The following is a 25,883-nucleotide window of genomic DNA, read 5'->3' as shown; positions in this document are numbered from 1 at the left end:
GGGACCCCAGGCAGTCATGTTCCAAGGAAGTGGTGCCCATTTTTTTTTTTACTTTTTTCATTTTTATCCGTTTCCATTTCACTTAAGATGAATTCCATTCTCTTGAATCCTACCTGAATTTCATTTGATTGTTTTCTGTTTCTTCAATGTTCTAAGATTTTTAAAAAGTGAAATATGCAAGGTAGATTATGAAATAGATTGCCCTTGACTTTGTGTCATATCATGTTTGGAAAATGAAACTTGTAGTTCACCTGGTGGGGGGCTGAGGATTAGCAGCTGTCTGGTGTGCAGACTCAGAGGTATAGGTAGCCTTCCAGATATTGCATCCACCTTACGGTGGATCCTCTGTCTCACAGACAGCACTGTAACAAATACCTGAGACAATTTACTTATGAGAAGGAAAGTTTATTTTGGCTTGCAGTTTGGGAGATTCCAGTCTATGATTGGTTGGCCCCACTGCTTTTTGGCCTGATGTGGGTCAGCATATCATGGTGGGAGCATGTGGCAGAGGAGGCCCATTCACCTCCTGGATGGGCGTGAGAAAAAGAGAGGAAGAGGGAGGGACTAGAATCCCAACATCCCTTCCAAGGACACTCTCCAAGTGACTGGACAACCACCTTGTGGTCCCATTTCTTAAAATCCCATGACTTCCCAACAGCATTACACAGATTGAGCACCAAGCTTATGACACATGAGCCTTTGCAGGACACTCTAGGTCCAAATGATAGCAGCATCTTTCTCTCTTGGATAGAAGCTCAATGGAAGTACCTGAAATGTGATTTGTCATGCAATGGTTATGTGATTCCTAGGAAAGGAATGTTGAGTTTCCTTATGCCCAAAGTAAGCATGGCACCCCCACAGCCAGGGTGATTTGAGATAAAGATTCTTGGAGCCCAGCATTTTGTGAACAGGTAGGAATCTTAGATCTTCTCCAACTTAGCCCTTTCCTTGATGAAGAGTGTCGAGGAAAGGATGGTGCTCTTCTGCCAACGGCGTGCTGCACCTGGGCTGGGCTGAGGCCTCCTGATCCACAGAGCTCTTATCCTGCTCTTGACCTTGAGCCATGGCTCCTGGTCTTTGGGATATGATGCTGCATAACCAAAGATGTGGCTTCCACTGATGTGTTCACCAAATTGCAGGTTTGAGAAGATGATCAGTGGCTTGTACCTGGGGGAGCTCGTCAGGCTCATCTTGCTGAAGATGGCTAAGGCTGGCCTCCTGTTTGGTGGTATGAAATCCTCTGCTCTCCACACTAAGGGCAAGATCGAAACACAACATGTGGCTGCCATGGAGAAGTAAGTCACTGACTGTGTCCCTCCTGCCTTGCCTCTGTGGGAGGTGGGTGGCCAGCGGAGCCACCCGTAGATTTGGTGATTTGAGTTCTTACACTTAGATCCCTTCAATGGGCTGCTGGTGGAGATGGCTGGCCTTAGTCATCTCAGTGTCCTGTTCCTCAGGCTGAGAATCCCTGGCATTGCCATGGGCTGTGTAATCAGTTTCGATTCAGCAGACTGGCACTCACCCGGAGTCTGGGACTATGCAGATTTGGGCTACATAGCACAGCGTGGTTAAAAGTATGGGCCATAATCTAATTACCTGAGTTCAAATCTTGGCTCTAGCACTTATTAACTGTGCCACCAAGGACAGGTTACCCTTGTTGTGACTCACCTCTCTCATCTGTACAATTTGGTAGTGACACTGCTTTTCCTTAGTATTTTTGTGGAGATTGAATGTGTTAATACATGTGAAATCCTTAGACAAGTACCTGGCGTATAGTAAGTACTCAATAGATAGTAACTGTTCTTATCAATGTTGATATTGTCATTCCTCTGTCACCATGAACCAGTCTATTTGTATAATCCTGAGAGGTAGGAGAGCTGGTTCCCCCAGGAGGATGTCCGTGGCATGGGGAAGTGTGGTCCTCTCATTCCTGTCCCCTGGCCAGGTACAAAGAAGGCCTTGGTAATACAAGAGAGATCCTGGTGGATCTGGGCCTGGAGCCCTCTGAGGCCGACTGCATTGCTGTCCAGCATGTCTGCACCATCGTCTCCTTCCGTTCCGCCAATCTCTGTGCAGCAGCGTTGGCGGCCATCCTGACGCGCCTCTGGGAGAACAAGAAGCTGGCGAGGCTCCGGACCACGGTGGGCATGGATGGCACACTCTACAAGATACACCCTCAGTGAGTGCCGCCTGTCCACCTGCAACCCCTCCAGCAGGTCTCTCCTGGGGCCGGGTTCCAGTGTTCTCACTGAACGATGCTGTGTATCTGGGCAGCTGGAATGGAACACCCCTGTATAGTTCTAAGATTAAAAGGAAACGGTGAATCCAAAGCCTACTTTCCCCTAAATGGTTGGGTGCTTTTGGGAATCACTCACGAAGACATAGTCTGCTCAAGCCAATTGCCTAATTAGGAAGGCCATCTATCCATCTACCCATCCATCTATATGGGTGTCTGTCCACCCATATATCCATCCATCCATCCATCCATTACTATCTACCCATTTCATCCATCCATCTACCCATCCAACCATCCATCTACCATCCATCCATCCATCTACCATCCATCCATCCATCCATCTTTCATTCGTTATTTATTGAAACCTACTAGGTGGTAAGATTGGAAAATAATTTACACCCAGTTAGAGATGGGAAAAAACAGCAGTGGCAGAAAAACAGAATGGAATCCCCTTTGACTAATGGAGGTCAGGCTGGAAGTTGAGTGGGTACACCCTAGAAAGGGCTAAGAAGAAGATTCTTCTTTAGACAGAGAAGATGCCCAGCTAATACATTATGCATGGATGTACCCCACTGGTGAAATATTAGCTGATCAAATAGGCATTTCCTTGAGCCTCTCAAGTGTCCTTCCACTGTCCCAGCTGTCCTCGTCACCCTCCATAGCATTTAGCAACTGCAGATGCAGTCCCCACTCCACCTGGGTCTCTTCCCATTAGTCAGACCTGACTGTTGATATTTTGCATTACTCCTACTTCCAGGTACCCCAAACGCCTGCACAAGGTGGTGAGGAGACTGGTCCCAAACTGTGATGTCCGCTTCCTCCTGTCAGAGAGTGGCAGCACCAAGGGGGCCGCCATGGTGACGGCAGTGGCTTCCCGTGTGCAGGCCCAGAGGAAACAGATTGATGAGGTGCTGGCCTTGTTCCAGCTGACCCGGGAGCAGCTGGTGGGCGTGCAGCACAAGATGCGGACTGAGCTCGAGTACGGGCTGAAGAAGAAGACGCAGGCGCTGGCCACAGTCAAGATGCTGCCCACCTATGTCTGCGGGATGCCCGATGGCACAGGTGGGTCCGCAAGCCCTCTGTTCTGAAGGGCCACCCAGAGCTTCCATCAAAACTCCCTAAGTTGGGTGTGGTAGTGTACTTCTGGAATCCCAGCAGCTCATGAGGCTGAGGCAGGAGGATTGTGAGTTCAGAGCCAGCCTCAGCAACTTAGCAAGGGCCTAAGCAACTCAGTGAGACCCTGTCTCTAAATAAAATACAGAAAAAGGCTGGGGATATGGCTCAATGGGTAAGTTCAATCCCCAGCACACACTGTGCCCCCCCCAAAAAAACCCTCCCTAAATCCAGGGAGGTATTCGGTTTTTAGATCGTTGGATTCATGTCTGTAATGAAAGGAGGAGATGGGGGTTCACTCTCCTTCTGAACTGTGGCCTCAGTTGACCCAAGGGGGGTGTGTGTGTGTGCGATCATGCACGCACATGTGTCTACATGTGTAGGTAAGGACGTGAGCAGACCCATTCTAGGAGCAGACAGAAGGCTCAGGTCCTCCTGTCCCTGAGTGTCCGTCTGGGTCATTGGGCTGGTGTGGGCTGGTCGTCCTGCTGGTTCTCTCCTGGGGCTTGGACTGCTCTCCTTCCTCTCATCGGTTTCTGCCCTGGACTTTTTCAACTCTTGATCCTGGTCCTGCGCCTCGGGCTCAGGGGAGAGAAGCCTCTGAAGAGGACAGTAAGTTCTTTAGAAAAAATATTTTACCTCTTCGAATCTCATGGACTTCTTACTGAAATAATGACCTTTGTGAGCTGATTCACATCTTATAATTTGCATTTGAACCTTTACTTCCATTTCATCTCCAAAAACACTTTGTATGTTTCTCAAAGAGGAAATGATTCCCATTTTATGGATACCCAAACTGAGACTTAGGGATTTAGTGACCTGCTGAGGTCACCTGTTCTGGATCTCTAAACAACGAAGATCTTTCTGAAGCCCAAATCCTTTGAGTTTACATGAGAAACACACCCACACATACACATACACACCCAAACACACCAAAACCCCAAATCCAGCTGGGTGTGGTGATGCACACTTAAGATCCTGATGACTCAGAAGGCTTAGGCAGGAGGATCACAAATTTGAGGCCAACCTTCGCCACTTAGAATCTGTGTCAAAATAAAAAGGACTGAGGATGTAGCTCAGTGGTAAGTGCCCCTGGGTTCAAGGTTCAATGCACCAAAACAAACAACTCCCCTCCAAAAAAAAAAACACAAAAACTTCAAAAACCTCCCAAAATAAAAACAAAGAAAAATCAAATATATAAAAAAATCTCATAATTACTTAATTATTCATATTCTTCATTTCTTTCATCCTTCTGCCTTCACTCCTCAAAGCTCTGTTACGAACCTACTGCTCTATTCCAGGCACAGTAACCGAGCAGTGAAGTATAGCCCCTGCCCTTGTGGGTGGGGCTCACAGCTGCTAGGCAATGAATGAGTAAGTGATATCAGGTGTTGAGGATCTCGAGTTCAAAACCAGTCTCAGCAAAAGAGATGCAGTAAGAAACTCAGTGAGTCCCCGTCTCTAAATAAAATACAAAAAAGGGCTGAGGATGTGGCTCAGTAGTCGGGTGCCCCTGAGTTCAATCCCTGGTACCCACGCCCCCCACCAAAAAAAAAAAAAAAGTGAGTGAGGCTGAGCGCAGGGAGAAGGTTCTTTGGGAAGGAGGCAGATGATGCGGGCAGCAGGGAAGCCAGAGGCTCTGACTGCACATGGGGCCCACAGGTACCAAGGGGGAAGGACTTGACACGGTTTTTCATTAGTCAGGCTGGGGTGTGTGGGGATCAGGGGAAGGAGAGGGAGCAAGAAAAGTCATCCCATGGTGTGACAAGGATCCCTCTAGGCTGCACAGACAGGATGGAAACACCTTCCGGAGTCCTTGTGGTCAGGGTCACCTAGCCCAGAGTCACCCTCAGAGGCCTCTTGCAAGTCAGTTTCAGTGTGTCCTTTACCAGACGCTCTGTTCCTAGAATACGGTGCCTTGGGGCTTCCTAACAGGCCACTGCAGGGTGGAACTTAGAGCCTGAAAGGCCCTCAGAGGCCCAACCTCTTATTCTGCAGATGTGGAAAGGCAGGGCCTGGCCACCCTTGCTTAAGATGAAAAGCCATCTTTCAGAGCCACTAGGTCCCTTTCCTGCAGTTCAGGGCCCTTTTTGTGTCACCTCACCAGTGATAGTTTAGGGGCACCTGGCCTTTGCAGTCTGGCCTCAGACAGGTGCAACCTCCCTGTGCAGGACCCTGACCCTCTGGTCTGGAGCCCAGGAAGGCCGGCTCCAGGTCTGCTGGGCTTGGGCCTCTCCTCCTCCCCCCAGTGCCCTGACACAAGTCCCTGCTGAGTGCATGCTGGAGAACACAGCCTTCACTTTCTCCCCACAGAGAAAGGAAAGTTCCTGGCCCTGGATTTAGGGGGGACTAACTTCCGGGTCCTCCTGGTGAAGATCAGAAGCGGACGGAGGTCAGTGCGAATGTACAACAAGATCTTTGCCATCCCCCTGGAGATCATGCAGGGCACTGGCGAGGAGGTGAGTGTAGGGAGGGAGTTTCGTGCCCCGTGGGCGCTGCTCGCACCCTGATGGGTGCCCAGTGGCATGGATGTGTCTCTCCCCCCAGCTGTTCGACCACATCGTGCAGTGCATCGCCGACTTCCTGGACTACATGGGCCTCAAGGGTGCCCGGCTGCCTTTGGGCTTCACCTTCTCCTTTCCCTGCAGGCAGATGAGCATTGACAAGGTGAGGCAGCTTGCGGGGGCCACTCTCCTCCTCTGGGGCAGCTCAGGTTTCCTCCCAGGCACTCTTGACTTGGTTGAGGAGTCGGAATTCAGAGCAGCTAGAAACACATGGTGGAATTTTTTTTTTTTCTTTTTTTGTACTGGGGATTGAAGTCAGGGACATTCCACCACTGAGCCACATCCCCAACCTTATTTTGTATTTGATTTAGAGACAGGGTCTCACTGAGTTGCTTAGCGCCTCACTGTGGCTGAGGCTGGCTTTGAACGTGGGATCCTCCTGTTTTAGTCTCCTGAGCTGCTGGGATTACAGGTGTGCACCACTAAACTGGGCCATGGTGGAATATTTTAACGATTAAAAAAAAAATGTGTGTATGTTTTTTCTTGTTGTTGTTGTTCAAATCCAGGACTTGCTATTTATTAGCCATGTGACTTTGGATGATTTATTTAACTCTCTGTACTTTAATTTCCTCACTTAAAACATGAGGATAGCTGGGCACGGTAGTGCACAATTGTAATCCCAGGGCTTGGGAGGTTGAGGCAGGAGGATGAAGAGTTCAAGCCAGCCTCTGCAAAAAATGAGGCCCTAAGCAACTCAGTGAGACTCTGTCTCTAAATAAAATACAAAATAGGGCTGGGGATGTGGCTCAGTGATCAAGTACCTCTGAGTTCAATCCCTTGTTCCCTTTCCCCCACAAAAATGAGGATAAATATACACCCTTTTTTAAAGGTATGTTTTATGGATTCCAAAATTTCTCTGCAATTATATTTGAGGAATATTTTGTTCAGTGAAGGAATGTAACAGGTCCCTGTCAAGTGATTTAGAAAGATCTAGAAGGAGCATCATTGAAGAAGAAAACAAATAGCAGTAGTTTATACTGTATAAATTATTTACTTAAAAACATACATAGGCATAGAGAAAAAGATCTGGAAGGACTCCTACTGGACTAATAGTACAGGTGACCTCCTAGTAGTAGAGGTGATGGGGAGTCAGAAGGGAATGCATTCTTGTCAGTCATGTTTTGTTCTTTAAAGATGATCCTATCCCTGTGTCACTGTGGCCCGAGGAATCAATACATTGTGGGGGAGGGGGAGCTGTGTGCAGCTGTCCACGGTCCTGAAGGGCTGATGGGCTCCAGGACACAGTTGTGCTTCTGACCCAGGGCACTGGGTTTCTAGGGCCTCTTCTTCCAGCTGTTCTGACAAGTTTGTTCTGACAAGATGAGCAAGTGGGTAGCTGGGAACAAAACCCGCCCATGGCTGGAGGAAAAAAGAGATTAAAAGTAGATAACATTTTTGTGTAACTGCAGTTTACAAGAGAGAGGTATTTCAGTTGGGTTGTCTCTGATTTGTCTACACATGTCAAGCAGGAAAGGAGCAAGGTGGCCCAGTTTCTTGAGGACTGAGGAGAAAAGGAGGGAGACCGGGGCTTGCTGGCCGAGGGCCTCAGGGTGAGGTGGCATCGAGCCACAGGGGGGGGGCACTCCCGGCGGGTTTGCTGGCCACCTCTCCTTCCCAAGACCTCTGTTGGCCCAGATACCCCAGCTCTGCCAGCTGTCCCCTCTCCTGACTTTCTGGGCTGCAGAGCTAGGGCTAGAGTGCCGTCTGCTTCAGGCTAACAGGACAACCTTGGGCTTCTCTTTAAAATTAAAATACTTCTCAAAATTGTAAAATATCTGGGCATGGTGGCGCATGCCTGTAATCCCAGCTCCGGAGGCTGAGGCAGGAGGATCACGAGTTCAAAGCCAGTCTCAGAAACTTAGCGAGGCCCTAAGCATTCAGTGAGATTCTGTATCTAAATAAAATATAAAAAAGGGATGTGGATGTGGCTCAGTGATTAAGCACCCCTGGGTTCAATCCCTGGTACCAAAACAAAAACAAAACAAAACCAAAAATAGTGTTTCAGATCTTTTTCCAGATTCATGTGCATATGTAATTTTTAAAAATAAAAACAGAATGATTCACTATCTGTATTTGTTTACTGAGCTTTCACTTAACAGTGCCTAAGGGACATTGTTCTCTAACATCCAGTGTTCTCCTGCAGCATACTTTCAGAGGTTTTTAACATTTTTTATATTCCTGCATAAGATGATAGGTCTCCTGGATATTGTTGCAATCATAGGATGCCTCTAGTTTCTCACTGTGGAACAATGCTTTGTCAAACATGTTGTAACTGCACCTTTGATCCCATCTCAATCCATCCCAGGATGAATTAGAAGTGGGACTTCTTCTCTGATCCCAGGCTTTGATTCTGGGCAGTAATGGCAGGGAACATGGCTGACCCTTGAAGAACAGGAATTGTGGCAGTGACTCCACACAGTGCTAGACCTTGTCAGGGCATCCTGCTCAGTGATACCTCCGTGCTGTGTTAGGGCTGCAGAGGCAGAAACACAATCAAAAGCATGTGTGCTTGGCTCGCCATCAAATTGTCAGTGTCTAGTAGAAGTCGAGGTTCACGGTGGTCCTTGTGAACTATGGCTCAGATGAATTTCCCCTCCTTTCTTTCAGGGAACACTCATAGGGTGGACCAAAGGCTTCAAGGCCACCGACTGTGAAGGGGAGGATGTGGTGGACATGCTCAGAGAAGCCATCAAGAGGAGAAATGTAGGCCATGTGTTGAGTCTCATGCCTGACCTTGCCCCCTTCCCCTAGGCCCTCTGCTCTGCCACCCTCTGCCCAGTCCCCGTGACTCCTCCACATCCTGCTTCCAGTAGAACTTCCTCCTTTGCAGGAGTTTGACCTGGACATAGTTGCAGTTGTGAATGACACAGTGGGGACCATGATGACCTGTGGCTATGAAGATCCTAATTGTGAGATTGGCTTGATTGCAGGTAAGTGGTTAGATAGTTGCCTGGACTACTATGTTGAGAGTAGTTCTAAGGCCAGGTCATAGGCAAGGGAAAAAATGGTGGTTTACAGATGTCACATGTTTGCTAATCCCATCCCAGTCCTCAAGAGATTCTCACACAGCAAGAGGTGGTGCGGGTGGGGCAACTCACTATTTCTCCATTATGCAGATGCTTTGTCCAAGGCAGAGAAGAAATTAATTAAGATTGGGACTCCAGGTTGCCTAATTTTGAAATCTCTACTTAGTATCTTCTTCCATTAAGTGTTCTAATTCAGGTTCATCCTTTTTGTTGAGGAAGGAGATGACATAGAAAGAAGGGATTTTTTTCAAATGATGGCTTTGGGACAGACTTTCTTAGGAAGAAAGAGACCAGAATTGAATCACTTTGGACCCAATGTGCACCAACTTGTTTCTCTGGATTCTTCTAGTTCTTAGGGTACGTAGGAAGGGGATGAGTTGGAAAGAAACTGAGAAGAGGGGAAGAGAGTGGCCTGAGATGATACAGACATTTTAGGGACCTTTGGAAGAAATTTGGCAGTGATTAAGGCCAAGGTGGATTCCAAATAGGGACGACCTTCTCTAAGAGGTTGAGGGACACGTGGTTGAAGCCATCTCAGCAGATCTGCATCTCTTTGTTCTGCCTGCTGCTTATATTCAAGGTGCCCAGATGACCCTCTGGAACAACTTCCCCAGACCAGCCAGCTGAGTACAGAGCTGGATTCATCCAGTCCCGTGGTGCTGGGGATTGATCCCAGGGCCTTGTGCACTTGTGCATGTGAAGCAAGCACTCTACCAACTGAGCTCTATCCCCAGCCCTCCAATCCTGATTCTTATTCACTGCCCCACGCTGCCCAAGACCTCATGGTGTCTTAGAGAACTAAATTCCCTTTGCAATTTCTTCTAGGGACAGGAAGCAACATGTGCTACATGGAGGAGTTGCGGAACATTGAGCTGGTGGACGGGGATGAGGGCAAGATGTGTATCAACACAGAGTGGGGAGGATTTGGAGACAATGGCTGCATAGAGGACATCAGGACCCAGTACGACAAGGAGGTGGACGAGGGGTCCTTGAATCCTGGCAAACAGAGGTGAAGAGGGTGGATGTGGACACTTATACAGGGTGTGCAGGGAGCAACTTTACAGGGCCTAAGGGCGGGTGCTATTTCTGTGTCGTTGACATGATAGCTTTGCATGTTTATTATAACTCTCCATCAGCTGTCAATGCAATGAAAGAAAAATATGATGTTTCCCACAGGTAGAAGGAAGGGGTCTCTTTTTCTGATTTCCAGAAGGCACTGTAAGGACTAGTCTTGGCTCTGGAAGCAAGGTAGAGCTGTCAGAGGTCTACTCACTGGGGCTGGGGGCAGAGCAGGGGTGTGCTCGCTTAATGAGTTCTCTGAGATGGACGCTTAATCAGTCCACTTTAGAAATCGACATCCTTGGTCTTTTAAGATCTGCTACCAGGTTGGTGATCTCTGGTCTGGGGGACAAGAAAGAGGGCCCCTGTGGTGGATGGGGAGGGAGGGCTTGTTCTCATGGGCAACAGCATGTCACATCATGGGTCACCATCCATGGCGATGTATATACCAATTACTCATCACACTAAAAACACTAGGAAAAATGACTTTTAAAAATTGGGACTAGATTTTCTCTTGCACTGTGATATGCCTGCTGGAGTGGGGGAGAGAGTGGTAGATTGGGCTGTTATATAAGGCTTTGATGATTGACCTGGGCCCACAAACTGGAACAGGGGGTGGCGAACCCCTTCTGCAGAGCACCAGGTGGTAACTGTTTTTGCAGGCCAAAGGGTCTTTATTACAATCAAGACTCGTATCTGCATATGCAAATTAAGGGGAAATACAGATATATTGACACTGGGAGGGTGGGCAGGTAGGATGTGATGAGATACCTGGGCCAGGGACACCTTCGTGACTGTTCCTAGAATGTTGTCTAGAAGAGGCTCAGGCAAGGCTAGGACCAGCCCTTGGGCCCCTTGCCTGCCTTTGGCATCAGTCTTTGTCCCTGGAAGGCAGGTGAGCTTTGGTGAGGTCAGCTAAACAGGAATTGCTCCAAAAAGAAGGTAACTTATCTTTGTTTTGGATTTTGTTTTTGGTACCAGGGTTTGAACCCAGGGGTGCTTTACTACTGAGCCACATCCCCAGCCCTTTTTGTTTTTATTTTGAGACAGGGTCTCCCTAAGTTGCTGAGGCTGGCTTTGAACTTACGATCCTCCTACCTCAGCCTCTGGAACTGCTGGGATTACAGGCATGTGCCACTGCACCTGGTGGGACCTTATCTCTGCATCCCAAATATCAAGGCTCTTCTTGAGGGGCAGAGTCCTTGTGCCATAATTTTGTGTTTGTATCCACTGGGGCCCATGTTTTTGGACAGTTTAAGGGCCGAACACTTGAATCGGCCTCGCAGTCACCATTATTCTTCTGTCCTGGTGTTTGGTTTCTTAGGCTGAAAAGATCTCTTATCCTTTAGAGAGCAGGAGGCCAGCATGGAAGTCTTAGGAATGCTCCTATCTCCATTGGCCTCTGCAGCCAGTGGGAGCCCAGCTCTGCACGGTTGTTGGGGATACCCTGCAGCCATTGTTCACCTACCTGGGCAGAGTGTCTTCTGGGTGCCTCGCTGCTTCCCAAGCCCCCTTTCCCCTGCTGTTTGCCCTTCAGGAGCTCACACTCTGGCGGAAAGAGAGAAGAGCTAACATTTTTTGTGCACATTTTATATGAAGGTATTTTCAATGTACATGCAGGTAGATGAATTCTAGTGGAATAAATGGCTCCATACAAAGCCAAGGAGACCCTCTAATAGATCCGATTTGCAGCAAAGCCAGAGAGAATGGGCTTTGGGGCCAAGAGCAGGACTAGGTTTTGCTCAGTGCATCCAGCGCCCCAGATGCTTGCCTTCTGTTATTCTGTGGGTCCCTGATTGGCAGGAGGGCTCCCAGTCCTTGCTCACCTCTCAGCGGGATGCAGGAGAGCTGGACTGGTTCCTGGTGCACGTGGCGGAAGCCTGTCTTCCCACAGCTCACTCTTTTCTGCCTTGCATCTGGAGAGAGCCTCTCCAGGCCACCACTGCCCCAGGCCCCCCCTGAACCATCGGCAACGGCATGCCTTCCACACCTGGCCCAGGGTGCATTTTAGAAGCCACTTGCCATCACTGATTTTCCTGTCCTTACCCACTTATCCCTGTTCTCCAAACAGATATGAGAAAATGACCAGTGGCATGTACCTGGGGGAGATCGTGCGGCAGATCCTAATTGACCTGACCAAACAGGGTCTCCTCTTCCGAGGGCAGATTTCAGAGCGACTCCGGACCAGGGGCATCTTTGAAACCAAGTTCCTGTCCCAGATTGAAAGGTGACGTGTGATCAAGTTTACCTGCTGTGTGTGAAACGTTCCAAATGGGATGTGATGTTATCATGCCAGGCTCCGGTAGGCTTCAGAATTTAAAATTAAAACAGGATGGCCCTATTTGGGTGGGGGCTGATGCCTGGGCTGCTCCCTCTCCCCAGCTGTGTAAGATCACAGTCCCAAGATCCTTGAGTGTGGCTTGAGTGGGTTCAGAGTCCTTAGCAGAAATGACTAACTCCAGGAGTTAGATTAAGGCCAAAAAGTAATCTTCTTTTATTCCTGAAATGATGATCTGTCCATAATACAAAAGTCTTACAAAAAAAAAATCACCCATATGTTCACTACCAAATAATGATATTTTGCTGGGTGTGGTGGTGCATGCCTATGATCCCAACATCTTGGGAAGCTGAGGCAGGAGGATTGCAAGTTCAAAGTCATCTCAGCAACTTAGTGAGTCCCCTAAGCAACTTAGTGAGACCCTGTCTCTAAATAAAATATAAAAAAGGGCTGGGGATGTGGTTCAGGGGTTAAGCACCCCTGAGTTTAATCCCTGGTACCCAAAACAACAACAATAAACAAAAAATAAAAACAAAAAACCAAATATAAGTTTTGATTTTTATATATTGTATTTCCTTTTAAGTTCTTGAATACATATAAAGATGTTTTCACAATTGCAGTCATATTATATATATCAGAGGTAGAGGAAATAGTAAAATGAACTCAGCGTTTCTATTGCCACCATCATTGATGATCAATTCATGACTGAACTGGGTTCATCTGTACAATTTTGTACCCACCTCTGGGTTAGCTTAATTTGAAATAAATCCCATGTTTTATGTCATCTCATATATAAATATTTCAAATGTATTTCTAAAATATGAGTTCACTACAAAAGCATGACCACAGCACCTTTATCATGCCTGAATAGGAAATGATAAGCCTTAATCTCAAAATATCTTCTAGTGTTCTCACTTCCTGAATTGCCCAAAGATAGTGATTTATATAGTTGTTTGCATCTGTAACAAGGTCCATGCATGGCATTTGGCTGATATGTTTCTAAACTCTGTTTTTACCTACAGCTTTTCCCACCCTCTCATTTCTCCTTAAAACATATTTGTTGAGGAAGCTATCATCTTATGTTTCCTATATTCTAGACTTTTCTGATTATAGCAATTAGCATTTTTCTCTCTCTCTTGTATTTTCTGAAAAACTTACAGCTAGATCGAGATGCTTGGTTAATTCAGTGTTGAATTTTGGACAAGCAGATTTCGTAGGTGGTCCTGAGCTGTCTGTCTTTCTTCTGTGATATCACCAGTGGTTGATGTTCATTGCTCCAGCCTCCTGAGTAGCTGGGATGATAGGCATGCACCACCACACACAGCTAATTTTTTTTAACCATACAAATATTATTCACTTATTTTTTAAAAAGTTTTAAGTGTATGGATAAACAAAAGGAAGAATATAAGATGCTGGTAATCCTACAACATCTGAATAGCTTTCCTTCTGTTTTCTTGTTTTTGAGCGTGTGGTGGTTTCTTTGTTTGTTTTATTTTAGCCTGTGCATGACATTAAAACAAACTAAAAACCAAGGGCAAACATAATATTTTATAATCTATTTTTTACTGTCATGAATATTTTCCATGGCATTAAATATTCTCATAAAACTTAGCAATCTTGCTAAGTTTCTGAGGCTGGCCTCAAACTTGTAGTCCTCCTGCCTCGGCCTCCTGAGTTGCTAGGATTATAGGGACGCACCTGCTCAATCCTTTTTCTGGCCACGTAAGTTATTTCACAGTTATTCTTTCTTGACAACACACATCTTCCCTGAGTATCTCTGAGACAGTCAAGGATTAGCTTCACATTGTTTAGTTTGAAATTCAGAGCTCTGTGTAAGTATCACCTGTTACCACTAGTTTCCTGGGAAATAATTAGGGTCTAGACTTGAGGCCAGTCTGTCCCTGTGATGAGAGTTTTTCTGCATAAATTTAGAGTCCTATTTGGTGCTCGCCCCTTTTCTTATTTGGCACCAGGGATTCAAACCAGGAGTACTTAACCACTGAGCTATTCCCCAGCCCTTTTTTAATATTTAACTTAGAGACTGGGTCTCGCTGAGTTTCTTAGGGCCTCGCTAAGTTGCAGAGACTGGCTTTGAACTTGCAATCCTCCTGCCTCAGCCTGCTGAGCTGCTGGGATTACAGGTGTGCACTATCACACCCAGCTACGTATTTTATCTTCATCTGTTCCCTTTCTCATTGAATGTACTCAGCCCTGTGCTGGCTTCGGCTAAGAATATAGCTCTATTGTAGTTAGGAAGAGAAAGCAGATAATCAGAAAAAGTTAAGCAGAGGGACTAGGGTTGTGGCTCAGTGGTACAGCACTTGCTGTGAAGCACTGGGTTTGATATAAATAAATGAATAAAATAAAGGTCTGTCAACAACTAAAAAATTTTTTAAAAAAAGTTAAGCAGAAAGAAAATTGGGCTCCCGATGAATGGGGGCAGAGTCCTGGAGCTGGCCCTTGGGAGAGTGCTAGAGTTGGTGGGAGGGGGCTTGTGTCTGAACCTCTCTTCTCTGCTGTATGAGAGGGCAGGTCTCTAGCACTCTGAACCCCAGACTCTTCTTCTAAAAAGTGGGCCTCTGGTATATTGGTTGCTGACTCTAACATTAGCGCCTAGTGAGATGAGGGGTGTGAGCATGCCTAACACCAGAGGTGCTCACACTTTGCTCTTTAAAGATGATGGAACTTCTTGGGCTGGTGGAGCCTCTTGAGTCTCAGCTTCTAAGCATTCTGTTCCAGCTTCGCCTTTGCCTGGATCATTTTCTCTTTCTTCCTGCCAGGACATGCGTGGGGGGCAGTGGGAGTGTGGTCAAGCTGCCCAGGTTCCAGAGCCCCAGCAAACGGGGGCTGACACCCTCCTCTGCTTGCCCACAGCGACCGGCTGGCCCTCCTCCAGGTCCGGAGGATCCTGCAGCAGCTGGGCCTGGACAGCACGTGTGAGGACAGCATTGTGGTGAAGGAGGTGTGTGGAGCCGTGTCCCGCAGGGCGGCCCAGCTCTGTGGCGCAGGCCTGGCTGCCATCGTGGAAAAGAGGAGAGAAGACCAGGGGCTGGAGCACCTGAAGGTCACCGTGGGCGTGGACGGCACCCTGTACAAGCTGCACCCGCAGTGAGTGGCCCTGGGAGCGGGGAATGGGGTGGGGCAGGAGCTGTGCTGGTGGCCAACGTAGGAGAGGTGCCCCCGCCCTTGGCTGGCAGGGGGCTGGCACGGGTCGGGAGGACAGGGTCAAATCAGAGACAAGAGGGGAGTCCGGGTGCCTCTGCTTCTTGGTGGCACCGTGTGGGAATATTAGCCAACCTCTTCAAACCCCAGGCTTCTCATCTGTGACAGGCCAGCCCCAGTGATCCCTACCTCTTAGGGCAAAATGCAGGTGGATTAAATGAATTAATTTGTGCCAAGTGCTCTCTGCACCACACTTGAAAACCATGTTATTATATTCCCACTTGACCCCACAGGGTAGTAAAGAGACCTGATTATTTTGCAGGGCACAGAGCTCTTGTCAAATATGAGCTGGTGATAATTTTCTTAGCTCAGAGTCCGGGGACAGAAGGAAGAAAAACCCCTGTTGCAAAACTTGGGTTTGACTCTTGGCTCCACCCAGTGGAGGCTGGGAGGCCTCCGGCTGCTTTGCACCCTCTTTGAGCCTTAGTTCTTTTTGTGGAATGAGGACCGAAATCTTACCTACCTCATACGTTGTCGTGAGGATTAGTTTTAAATAGCTTTAATAACGAAAGCTATTATTTTATTTAGTGTTTTGCATTTATTTGGCAAAAACGTGATGAAATAGCTAGCTTCTAAATTTCCATTTGTGTTGAACTGTATTCACGGAGACATTGATATTATGGTGAGCCTCAGCCCTTAGCCCTTGCTCTGCTGTGGGTAACTGACGGGCACCTTCTCTTGATCTTCCCCCGGGTGTCACAGAGTTTTGGTCTGGTCCCTTGAATCAAAACTTGAACAAGGGATAGGAACCATATGATTATTTCAATAGGTGCAAAGAACTTGATAAAATCTAATGCCCATCATAATAAAAGCCCTCCACAAACTAGGAATAAAGAAACTGCCTTAACCTGGTAAAAAGCATCTGTGTAAACCCACAGCTAACAAATGTAATGGTAAAAGAGTGGGCGATTTAGCCAGGCGCCGTGGCGATCGCCTGTAACCCTAGCAGCTTGGGAGGCTGAGGCAGGAGGATCGTGAGTTCAAAGCCAGCCTTAGCAACTTAGGGAGGCCCTAAGCAACTCAGTGAGATTCTGTATCTACATAAAATACACAATGGGGCTGGGGATATGGCTCAGTGGTCGAGTGCCCCTGAATTCAATCCCAGGTTGCTGCCCTCCAAAAAGAGCGGGTGTTTTGCTTTTAAGCTCAGGGACAAGTCAAGGAAGTACACTCTCACCACTGTTGCTCAGCAATTCCTGTCTCAAGTGTGGCCACCAGATGATCACATGGCTTTTTATCTCTCAGACAAGGATTGATCCATGGGTGAGGCTTTCAGAATCCAGACTAAAAATATGTGACCCTCAAGGGGACAATCAGTAGTGAATCTAGCCATGGCAGTTAGGGAAGAAAAGTTTTCAAAGAACATTCTATTGGAAAGTCCAGGGAAAACTGTCTTTATTTGCAGATGACATGATTTCATATAGAGAAAATCCCAAGGAATCCACGCACACACTCAAAAATTACTCGAGCTAGTAGACAAGTTCAGCAAAGTTCAGGATGCAAAATGGATACACAAAAGCCAATTGTAGCTGGGTATGGTGGCACATGTAAATCCAGCTCCTCAGCAGGCTGAGACAGGAGGCTCCCACGTTTGAGGCCAGCCTGGGCAATTTAGTGACACCCTGCCTCATAAAATAAAATAAAATGAAGAGGGCTGGGGATGTAGATCAGTGGTAGAGCACCCTGGGTTCAGTCCCTGGTACAACAATAAGAACAGAGATAAAGTCAATAGTACTCTATATACTTTCAACAAACAGCCTAAAAATGAAACTAAGACAGCAATTCCTGGGACTGGGGTGGTGGCTCAGTGGTAAAGTGCTTACCTAGCATGTGTGAGGTACTGGGTTCGATCCTAAGCATCACATAAAAATAAATAAATAGGGCTGGGGATATAGCTCAGTTGGTAGAGCGCTTGCCTCGAATGCACAAGGCCCTGGGTTCAATCCTCAGCACCACACACACACACACACAATAATAATAAATAAAATAAAAATAAAAAAATAAAAGAAAGCAATTCCACTTACAATAGCATCAAAAGAACAAAATACTTAGGAATACACTTAACCAAAGAAGTATAAGATTTTTACTCTGAAAATTGCAAAACATCTAAAGACAATAAAGAAGAAATAATATAGGTAAATGGAGAGACATCTCATGTTCATGGACTGAAGGACTTAATATTACTATGAGAGCAATAATACCCAAATTGATCTACAGATTCCACATAATCCCTATCAAAATCCCATCTGGGCTGGGTTTGCAGCCGAGCGGTGAAGCACTTGCCTAACATGTGTGAGGCCCTGGGCTCCATTCCCAGCACTGGGGGGAAGAATCCAATTGGTTTTTTTGGAGAAATTGTCAAGCTGCTCCTAAAATTCATATGTATTCAATGTAAGGGTCCAGAACAGCCCAAACAATCTTGAATAATAAGAAAGTTGTAGGGCTGGGGTGGTAGTTCAGTGATAAAGTGCTTGCCTAGCATGAGTGAGACGCTGGGTTTGATTCTCAGCACTGCATGTAAATAAATTAATTAATTAAAAGTCCACTGACAACTAAAAAAAAATTTTTTTAAAAAGTTTTCAAACTCACATTTCCTGATTTTAAAATCAGTGATTAAGACAGTATGGTACTGGCATAAATAGAGACATATAAATCAATGGAATGTAATTAAGAATCCAGAAATAAACCCTTATATATAGGTCAATTGATTTTTGATAAAGGCACCCAAACCACTCAATGGCCAAAGCCCAGTCTTTTCAACCCACAGTGTGACAACTGGGTAGACACCAACAAGAACACAGAGTGGGACACCTGCCTCCCACCACACATGGCGTTAACTCAAAATGAATCGAAGCCCTGAATGGAGGAGCTAAAACTAAAAAATCTTAGAGGAAAACATATGTAAATCTTTGTGACCTTGGATGAGATAATGATTTCTTAAATCTGACATAAAAAGAAAAAAGAAATAAGCAACAATAACAACAAAAAAAGACAAATTGTACTTTATCAAAATTAAAAATGGGGCTGGGGTTGTGGCCCAGGGGTAGAGCGCTCGCCTAGCATGCGTAAAGCCCTGGGTTCGATCCCCAGTACCACATAAAAATAAAATAAAGGTAATGTGTCCACCTACAACTTAAAAAAAAAATTAAAAATGTGCCAGGTGAGGTGGCACACGCCTGTAATCCCAGCGGCTTGGGAGTTTGAGACAGGAGGATCAGGAGTTCAAAGCTAGCCTCAGCAACAGCAAATTGCTAAGCAACTCAGTGAGACCCTGTCTCTAAATAAAATGCAAAATAGGGCTGGAAATAAGTTAACAAATAACCCAATCAACAAATGGGCCAAGGACCTGAACAGACACTTCTCAGAGGAGGACATACAGTCAATCAACAAGTACATGAAAAAATGCTCACCTTCTCTAGCAGTCAGAGAAATGCAAATCAAAACCACCCTAAGATACCATCTCACTCCAGTAAGATTGGCAGCCATTCTGAAGTCAAACAACAACAAGTGCTGGCAAGGATGTGGGGAAAAGGGTACTCTTGTACATTGCTGGTGGGACTGCAAATTGGTGCGGCCAATTTGGAAAGCAGTATGGAGATTCCTGGGAAAGCTGGGAATGGAACCACCATTTGACCCAGCTATTGCCCTTCTCGGACTATTCCCTGAAGACCTTAAAAGAGCGTACTACAGAGATACTGCCACATCGATGTTCATAGCAGCACAATTCACAATTGCTAGACTGTGGAACCAACCCAGATGCCCTTCAATAGATGAATGGATTAAAAAAATGTGGCATTTATACACCATGGAGTATTACGCAGCACTAAAAAATGACAAAATCATTGAATTTGCAGGGAAATGGGTGGCACTAGAGCAGATTATGCTAAGTGAAGCTAGCCAATCCCTAAAAAACAAATGCCAAATGTCTTCTTTGATATAATGAGAGCAACTAAGAAAAGAGCAGGGAGGAAGAGCAGGAGAAGAAGATTAACATTAAACAGAGACATGAGGTGGGAGGGAAAGGGAGAGAAAAGGGAAATTGCATGGAAATGGAAGGAGACCCTCATTGTTATACAAAATTACATATAAGAGGTTGTGAGGGGAATGGAAAAATAAACAAGGAGAGAAATGAATTACAGTAGATGGGGTAGAGAGAGAAGATGGGAGGGGAGGGGAGGGGGGATAGTTGAGGATAGGAAAGGTAGCAGAATACAACAGTCACTAATATGGCATTATGTAAAAATGTGGATGTGTAACCGATGTGATTCTGCAATCTGTATTTGGGGTAAAAATGGGAGTTCATAGCCCACTTGAATCTAATGTATGAAATATGATATGTCAAGAGCTCTGTAATGTTTTGAACAACCAATAAAAAAAAATAGTGCTGGAGATGTGGCTCAGTGGTCAAGTGTCCCTGAATACCCCGCCCCCCTGCCCCCCACCAAATTTAAAAATGTTGCTGGGAGCAGTGGTGCATGCCTGTAATCCCAGTAGCTTGGGAGTCTGAGACAGGAGGATTGTGAGTTCAAGGCCAACCTCAGAAACTTAGTGAGGCCCTGAGCAACCCAATGAGACCCTGTCTCTAAATAAAATACAAAAACGGGCTGGGGATGTGGTTCAGTGGTTAAGTGCCCCTGGGTTCAATCCACTGTACCTAAATAAATAAATAAATAATAAGAAATGTTGCGCTTCAGAGGACACCACAAAGAAAAGACAACTCACAAAATAAGAGAAAATATTTGTAAATCATGTATCTGACAAGAGACTTATATCTAGAAAAGACCATTTAGGACTCAACCTAAAAAAGATAAATTACCCAAATAGCAAATGGATGAAGGCTGTGCAGTCATCTCTAAAGAAGATATACAAATGGCTATGAGCACAGGAAAAGGTGCACAATATCATTAGTCCCTAGGAAAATGCAAATTGGCCATAAGGTAACATCTCCCCCACTGGGATGAATATTAGGTGACAGACACAATAGCAACTGTTGCTGAGGATGTGATCCAGTTGGAACCCCCATACACTGAGGAGGGAACACAAACTGATGTGAATGCTTTGGGAAACAATTTGACAGTTCCTAAAAGAGATAAACATAGAATCACTCTGTAACCCAGCATAGAATCACTCTATGACCCAGCAATCCTATTCCTAGGTGTACCCAAGAGAACTGAAAACCTATTTCCACAAAAGAACCCATAGCAAGATGATTCATAAGAGCTAAAAAGTGGAAACAGCCCAAGTGTCTATCAGCTGATAAGTCAATAAACAAAATATCATATAGTTCTATAAGGGAATATTATTCTGCCATAAAAAAGAGAGTGAAGTACGGACACATGGACAACATTGGTGCACCTTGAAAATATGTTCAATGACCAAAGTCAGACAGTAAAGGCTACCTAATGAAATTTTGTACAATTTTATTATATGAAATGCCCAGAATAATCAGATCTATTCCGATAGAACATAAATTGGTGGTTGTTGGGGGGATCCTGTGGATATGAATGGAGATGACCACTAATAGGTATGGAGTTTTCTTTTAGGCTAATGGTGATAATTGCACAATTTTGTAACACTAAAAATTATTGAATTGTGTAGTTAAGTGTGGGGGGCGGACAAAATGGCTTGACTGCCAAGCCCTTTTCTTCTCTGTCCCTGGCAGTTTGGGGCTCACCACCCATAAGACCCCAGGGAGCTGCAGTGGTTTCCCCAGGCTGCCCTCTGGCTGGGCGTCAGAGTTGGTTCAGAACCTGCTCGGGCAGGCTGGCCCTCTGAGATGACCAGCACCTGTACCATTCAGGTAACCCAGGATTCTCTAGCTACGTTCCTGGGCCTCTGTTAAACACACCTTGACCCCACCCACGAGCCTGATGACTCTGACCCTGAACATGCCCGTTCAGATGGATCTAATGCCTCAAAAGACAGCAGAGAAAGGCCAGGGGTCACTGTGATGCAGATGGCGTGACTTACGGAAAATGAGAGGCGGATGCGCGGGTGTCAGTGGATAAAGCAAGCAGGGCCCAGTTTTTACTTGTTGAGCTTGAGTGGAGGGTCACAGGTGTCCACTGGACTATTTTTTTCACTTTTTTGAAAGCCTGAAAATTTTTGAAGTAAAAAGTTGGGGGGAAATTTTAAACCCCAAATAAATAAATGAATGAAGGTTTTGGAAAAAGGCCAATCTTGATAAACTGATTAGTTGTACAAATTCAGACACATTTCTCAACTGTATCTTTATGTTGTAGAGAGAGTAGTAATCATATCTGAGCGCTATTTGTTATTCTTCATTATTCTGTAGGTAAAACACCTAGAACAATCCCTGGCATTAATAGTTGCTCAATAAAAGGCACGACTTGAGAAATGAGCTGGGAGGACAAAACTAGACCGGAAGAGTTATAAATGTGCGTATCCCATCTGCAAGAGCTGACGACGTTTCTGTCCTTTTTACAGCTTTTCTCGGGTACTGCAGGAAACAGTGAGAGCACTAGCCCCCCAGAGTGACGTGGCGTTCATGCTGTCAGAAGACGGCAGTGGAAAGGGAGCGGCTCTCATCACTGCTGTGGCCAAGAGGACACAGCAGTCACGGAAGGAGAACTAGGAGTCCCCAAGGTCGGGCCTGACGCACCTCGGATACTCACCAGCCCTTCCTCTGGCAGATGAGTGGGTCAGGGACCAAAAGGCCACCTCCCGACGGACTTCACCTTCTTGGTGGCTGAAAGAGGACCCCAGGTTCTCGGGTACTCTTAGCATCTTGTTACTGGCTTTGCAGTGGCATTATATGACATCTCCATTCGGTATGTTTGGGCCAACGACAGCCCAACTTGTGAAATTGAAGTCTCTGGCCTGAGAGATCCCCTTTCTGTAAATGGAATCCTGAGCGCCAGTTCTCTATGGCTTTGGGTCCCGTGGCTGCTGGGCTTGGGAACACAATCAGTCTGCCCCCATGGCCCGGGTGACTGAGTTCCTCCCGGAGATGCTCGAGGAGTACCCTGGGTTGTCCACTTGACGATGATGAACAATTCAGAGGATGAGAGACTCATGCAATAAACCAGGGGATTATAATCTAACTTGTGCTCAACTCATCACGTTGACTTCAAATGTGAGGCAAGAACAAAGACTTTGGAGTGTTCAGCGCGAGAGGCAGAGGGGCTGGTTGGCCAGTGCCCCACGGGAGTCATTCCGTGCTTGCAGGAAGCTGTACAAGCACCCTGTGGGATCTTGTTCCTCAGTGTGGGTCACGGCATGTGCTTGAGGCATCTTTTTCGTGGTTGCGTTGCTGCGTTGATGGCTTTTCAAGGTCTGCTAGGTCTATGAAATCCAGCCACTGAATAAAAAAACATTTGGTTTCCCAAGAAACTTGGCATGAGGTGTTGATCTTTGCTCTGGGAGGCTCCCTTGGTATCTCCTTGTCCTGTTGGAAGGATAAGGAAGCCGTAGAGTCAGGAGGCGCTGAGGATCTCTTTAGTCCAGACTTCATGCCAGCTGGAGGAAATGTTTGGACTGACTTTACAATACCCTTAGCAGAATATGCTCAGTTCACTTTAGAACTGGAGTTGACTGGGGTCCTCTTTCAACCTCCATGGTTACATTCCCCTCCCTGAACTGGGCCCCTCCCGCACACCCATTTATCTCCATTCTGTTCTCCAGAACTGTGTGGAACTGGCCTATCCTTGACCCTTTCTCCAGCGGACATCCATTTCTCTCTCTCTCTTTCATTCTTCCCTCCTACTCTTTCTCTGAACTGTCTGTGACTTTCTTGTTGCCTAGTTACATCCTTATCTGGCCTAGCAGATAACAATATCTTTTTCTTGGGCTGGGATTGTGGCTCAGTGGTAGAATGCTCACCTGGCACGTGTGAGGCACTGGGTTCCATCCTCAGCACCACATAAAAATAAAATAAAGATTCTGTGTCCACCTAAAACTAAAAAATAAATATTAAAAAATGCATAGAATTACAAAGGAAACCAACGGTATTGAATTGTATAGTTAAGAAAGTGGAGCTGGGCATGGTGGTGCATGCCTGTGATCCCAGAGGCCTGAGAGGCTGGGGCAAGAGGATTAAGAGTTCAAAGACAGCCTCAGCGACTTATCAAGATCCTATCTCTTTGGTTTTTTTAAAATAAAAAATTTTAAAAAACCAAAGAGCTGAGGATGTGGCTCAGTGGTTAAGTGCCCCTGGCTTCAAACCCTGGTACAAAAAAAAAAGTGGCACGTGTGAGGCACCGGGTTCCATCCTCAGCACCACATAAAAATAAATACCATAAAAGTATTGTGTCCACCTATAACAAAAAAAAATTAATAATAATAATATCTTTTTCTCCCCCACCCCTTGGAACTGGGGATTGAATCCAGAGGTGCTCTACAACTGAGCTCTATCTCTAGCCCTTTTATTTTCATTTTGAGACAGGGTCTCACTAAGTTGCTGGGTCTTGCCTCAAACCTGCAATCCTCCTGCCTTAGCCTCCCAAGTTGCTGGGATTACAGGTGTGTGCCATCAGGCTCAGATTATTATAATGTCTTTCTGAGACATTTTTTTTCTTTTTTTTTTATTGCTCAAGTGTCCCTACTACTGAGTCATTCTTATTTATACTTACTGAAGAGAGGCATGAGGACTAACAAAAGTTTCTAGGAAATCTTCCTTGCAAAAATCGGAGGCCGTTATCCTGGGAAACAAAAATGAGAAAAACAGTCTTGCAGATGGGCCAGGTTGATTCCAGTTTATGCACTAAATTACATGCTGACTTATACGGTGCTTCAACCCCACAAAGAGTGGTGGTGTACCTCTGCATGAAGAGATGGTTCCCAGTGCCAAATGTCACCCACTGCTGAAGCAGGATGTTCAGACAGGCAGAATGCAGGAGGCTGAATCCAATACAGTGAGAGAGGCTGGGAATAGATGAGGGACCCTGAAGGGTGATGTGTGGTGACTCTGCTGAGAGCAGGTCCTAGATTAACTAAAATTAACCTAAAAATTTTATTTTGTGGGGGGAGGTATCAGGGACCGATCTCAGGGGCACTCAGCCATTGAGCCACATCCCCAGCCCTTTTAAAATTTTATTTAGAGACAGGGTCTCACTGAGTTGCTTGGCGCCTCACTTTTGCTGAGGCTGGCTATGAACTTGCAATCCTCCTGCCTCAGCCTCTCGAGCTGCTGGGATTATAGGCATGCGCCACTGCATTGGCTTTTTAAAAAATATTTTAAGATTATACATCCCTGGAGAAATGTACAGATTTGTTCAATTTATCTTTTCATATTTTGGGGTTATTCCTCTTTGGAGAAATGATCACCTTTGAGATTTGTCTTACTGAACCAAGAACCTGTCTGTTCTTATTATCTTTCCCCACTTCTCTCCTTCTTTGGTACCACACTCAGGTTTCCCGTCTTTCTTCCTCCTGGGGTTTCGAGGGTCTCTTTATCAGCATCCTTCCTGGAGTGGTGATCTGTCCCAAAGATTCACATCACTGTGCCACCAAGCCCTCCTGTGACCTGGTCTCCCAGCAAACGTTTAGTAGGTTAAAGGAGGTCATCCAGTTTGTCTTCTGCTAGATCTGGTCTCTTAGAAGCAAAAAAAGCCTGGGTTTCTAGGCAACATTGCACATTCTGACTAATTGATGGCATCATAGAATCCTTGAACCAGGACTGGAACTTAGAGAACTCAGACATCCATCTTGCATCTTTACACCGGCCAGCCCCCGAAACACCTGGGGCGAAGCAGGCCTGCTGCTCAGTTTACTAAGCAAGACCAGCACCCATACAACAGGTGAGCAGGAACCCACAGACTTTTCCTCTTAAAACGAGCTTCACGACCTCCTTCTATTTGTCCTTCTTCAGAAATCTCGTTTTTGTCTTTTTCCCATTGGCAGGAAAGGGTGCTCCAGGAGAATCAGGACTTGGGTCTCCTTCCCACAGTCCCCAGAGCCTACCCCCATGGCTAGCATGGAATAGCTCCTGGCCAGTTCTCTGAATGAATGAATGAATGCTCCAACAAGCACATGGGTGAATTATTGCTTTCCTTTGACTCTCCCTATTCTTCTGCCTCACCTGAGGGGGCTCGAGCCCTATGCACAGTATAAATGATGGCTCAGTGGGCACCAAGCTCTGTCCTAGGCACCAAGGACCCAAAGAAACATGACACCTCTCCTTCCCTGTAAGAACTCACAGGCAGCAAGGAAAGAAGGATGTGTAACTACCTATAACACAACATGGTAAACAGGACCAGGGTAAAGACACAGTTCCTGACCATGCCTACATCCTTTAGATCAGGCTCTCACAGCTGAGTGTGAGAGCATCATGGACTTCCTTTGGTGGTAGCATGAAAGCTATAGATTCTTTTCCAGAATGTTTTTTTGTTTTGTTTGTGGTACTAGGGTTGATCCCAGGGTGCTCT

At 46.1% G+C, this 25,883-nt stretch overlaps 1 protein-coding gene across 2 annotated transcripts in view; it reads left to right on the top strand.

Moving 5' to 3' along the window:
* Positions 1-22,093, top strand: part of Hkdc1 (hexokinase domain containing 1) — a 46,382-nt gene extending 24,289 nt beyond the window's left edge. For both annotated transcript variants that reach the window (XM_071610723.1, XM_027931290.2), the window contains 11 exons: positions 1,140-1,295; positions 1,946-2,179; positions 2,994-3,298; positions 5,663-5,808; positions 5,897-6,016; positions 8,521-8,616; positions 8,744-8,843; positions 9,765-9,948; positions 12,070-12,225; positions 15,151-15,384; positions 21,946-22,093. In XM_071610723.1, the coding sequence (XP_071466824.1) occupies positions 1,140-1,295; positions 1,946-2,179; positions 2,994-3,298; positions 5,663-5,808; positions 5,897-6,016; positions 8,521-8,616; positions 8,744-8,843; positions 9,765-9,948; positions 12,070-12,225; positions 15,151-15,384; positions 21,946-22,093 (1,879 nt within the window). The remainder of the gene's footprint in view (positions 1-1,139; positions 1,296-1,945; positions 2,180-2,993; positions 3,299-5,662; positions 5,809-5,896; positions 6,017-8,520; positions 8,617-8,743; positions 8,844-9,764; positions 9,949-12,069; positions 12,226-15,150; positions 15,385-21,945) is intronic.
* Positions 22,094-25,883: the final 3,790 nt, after the last annotated feature.

This window comes from Marmota flaviventris, chromosome 4 (genome assembly GCF_047511675.1).
Source record: "Marmota flaviventris isolate mMarFla1 chromosome 4, mMarFla1.hap1, whole genome shotgun sequence".
NCBI lineage: Eukaryota > Metazoa > Chordata > Mammalia > Rodentia > Sciuridae > Marmota > Marmota flaviventris.
This window is presented reverse-complemented; position numbering and strand designations above follow the sequence as displayed.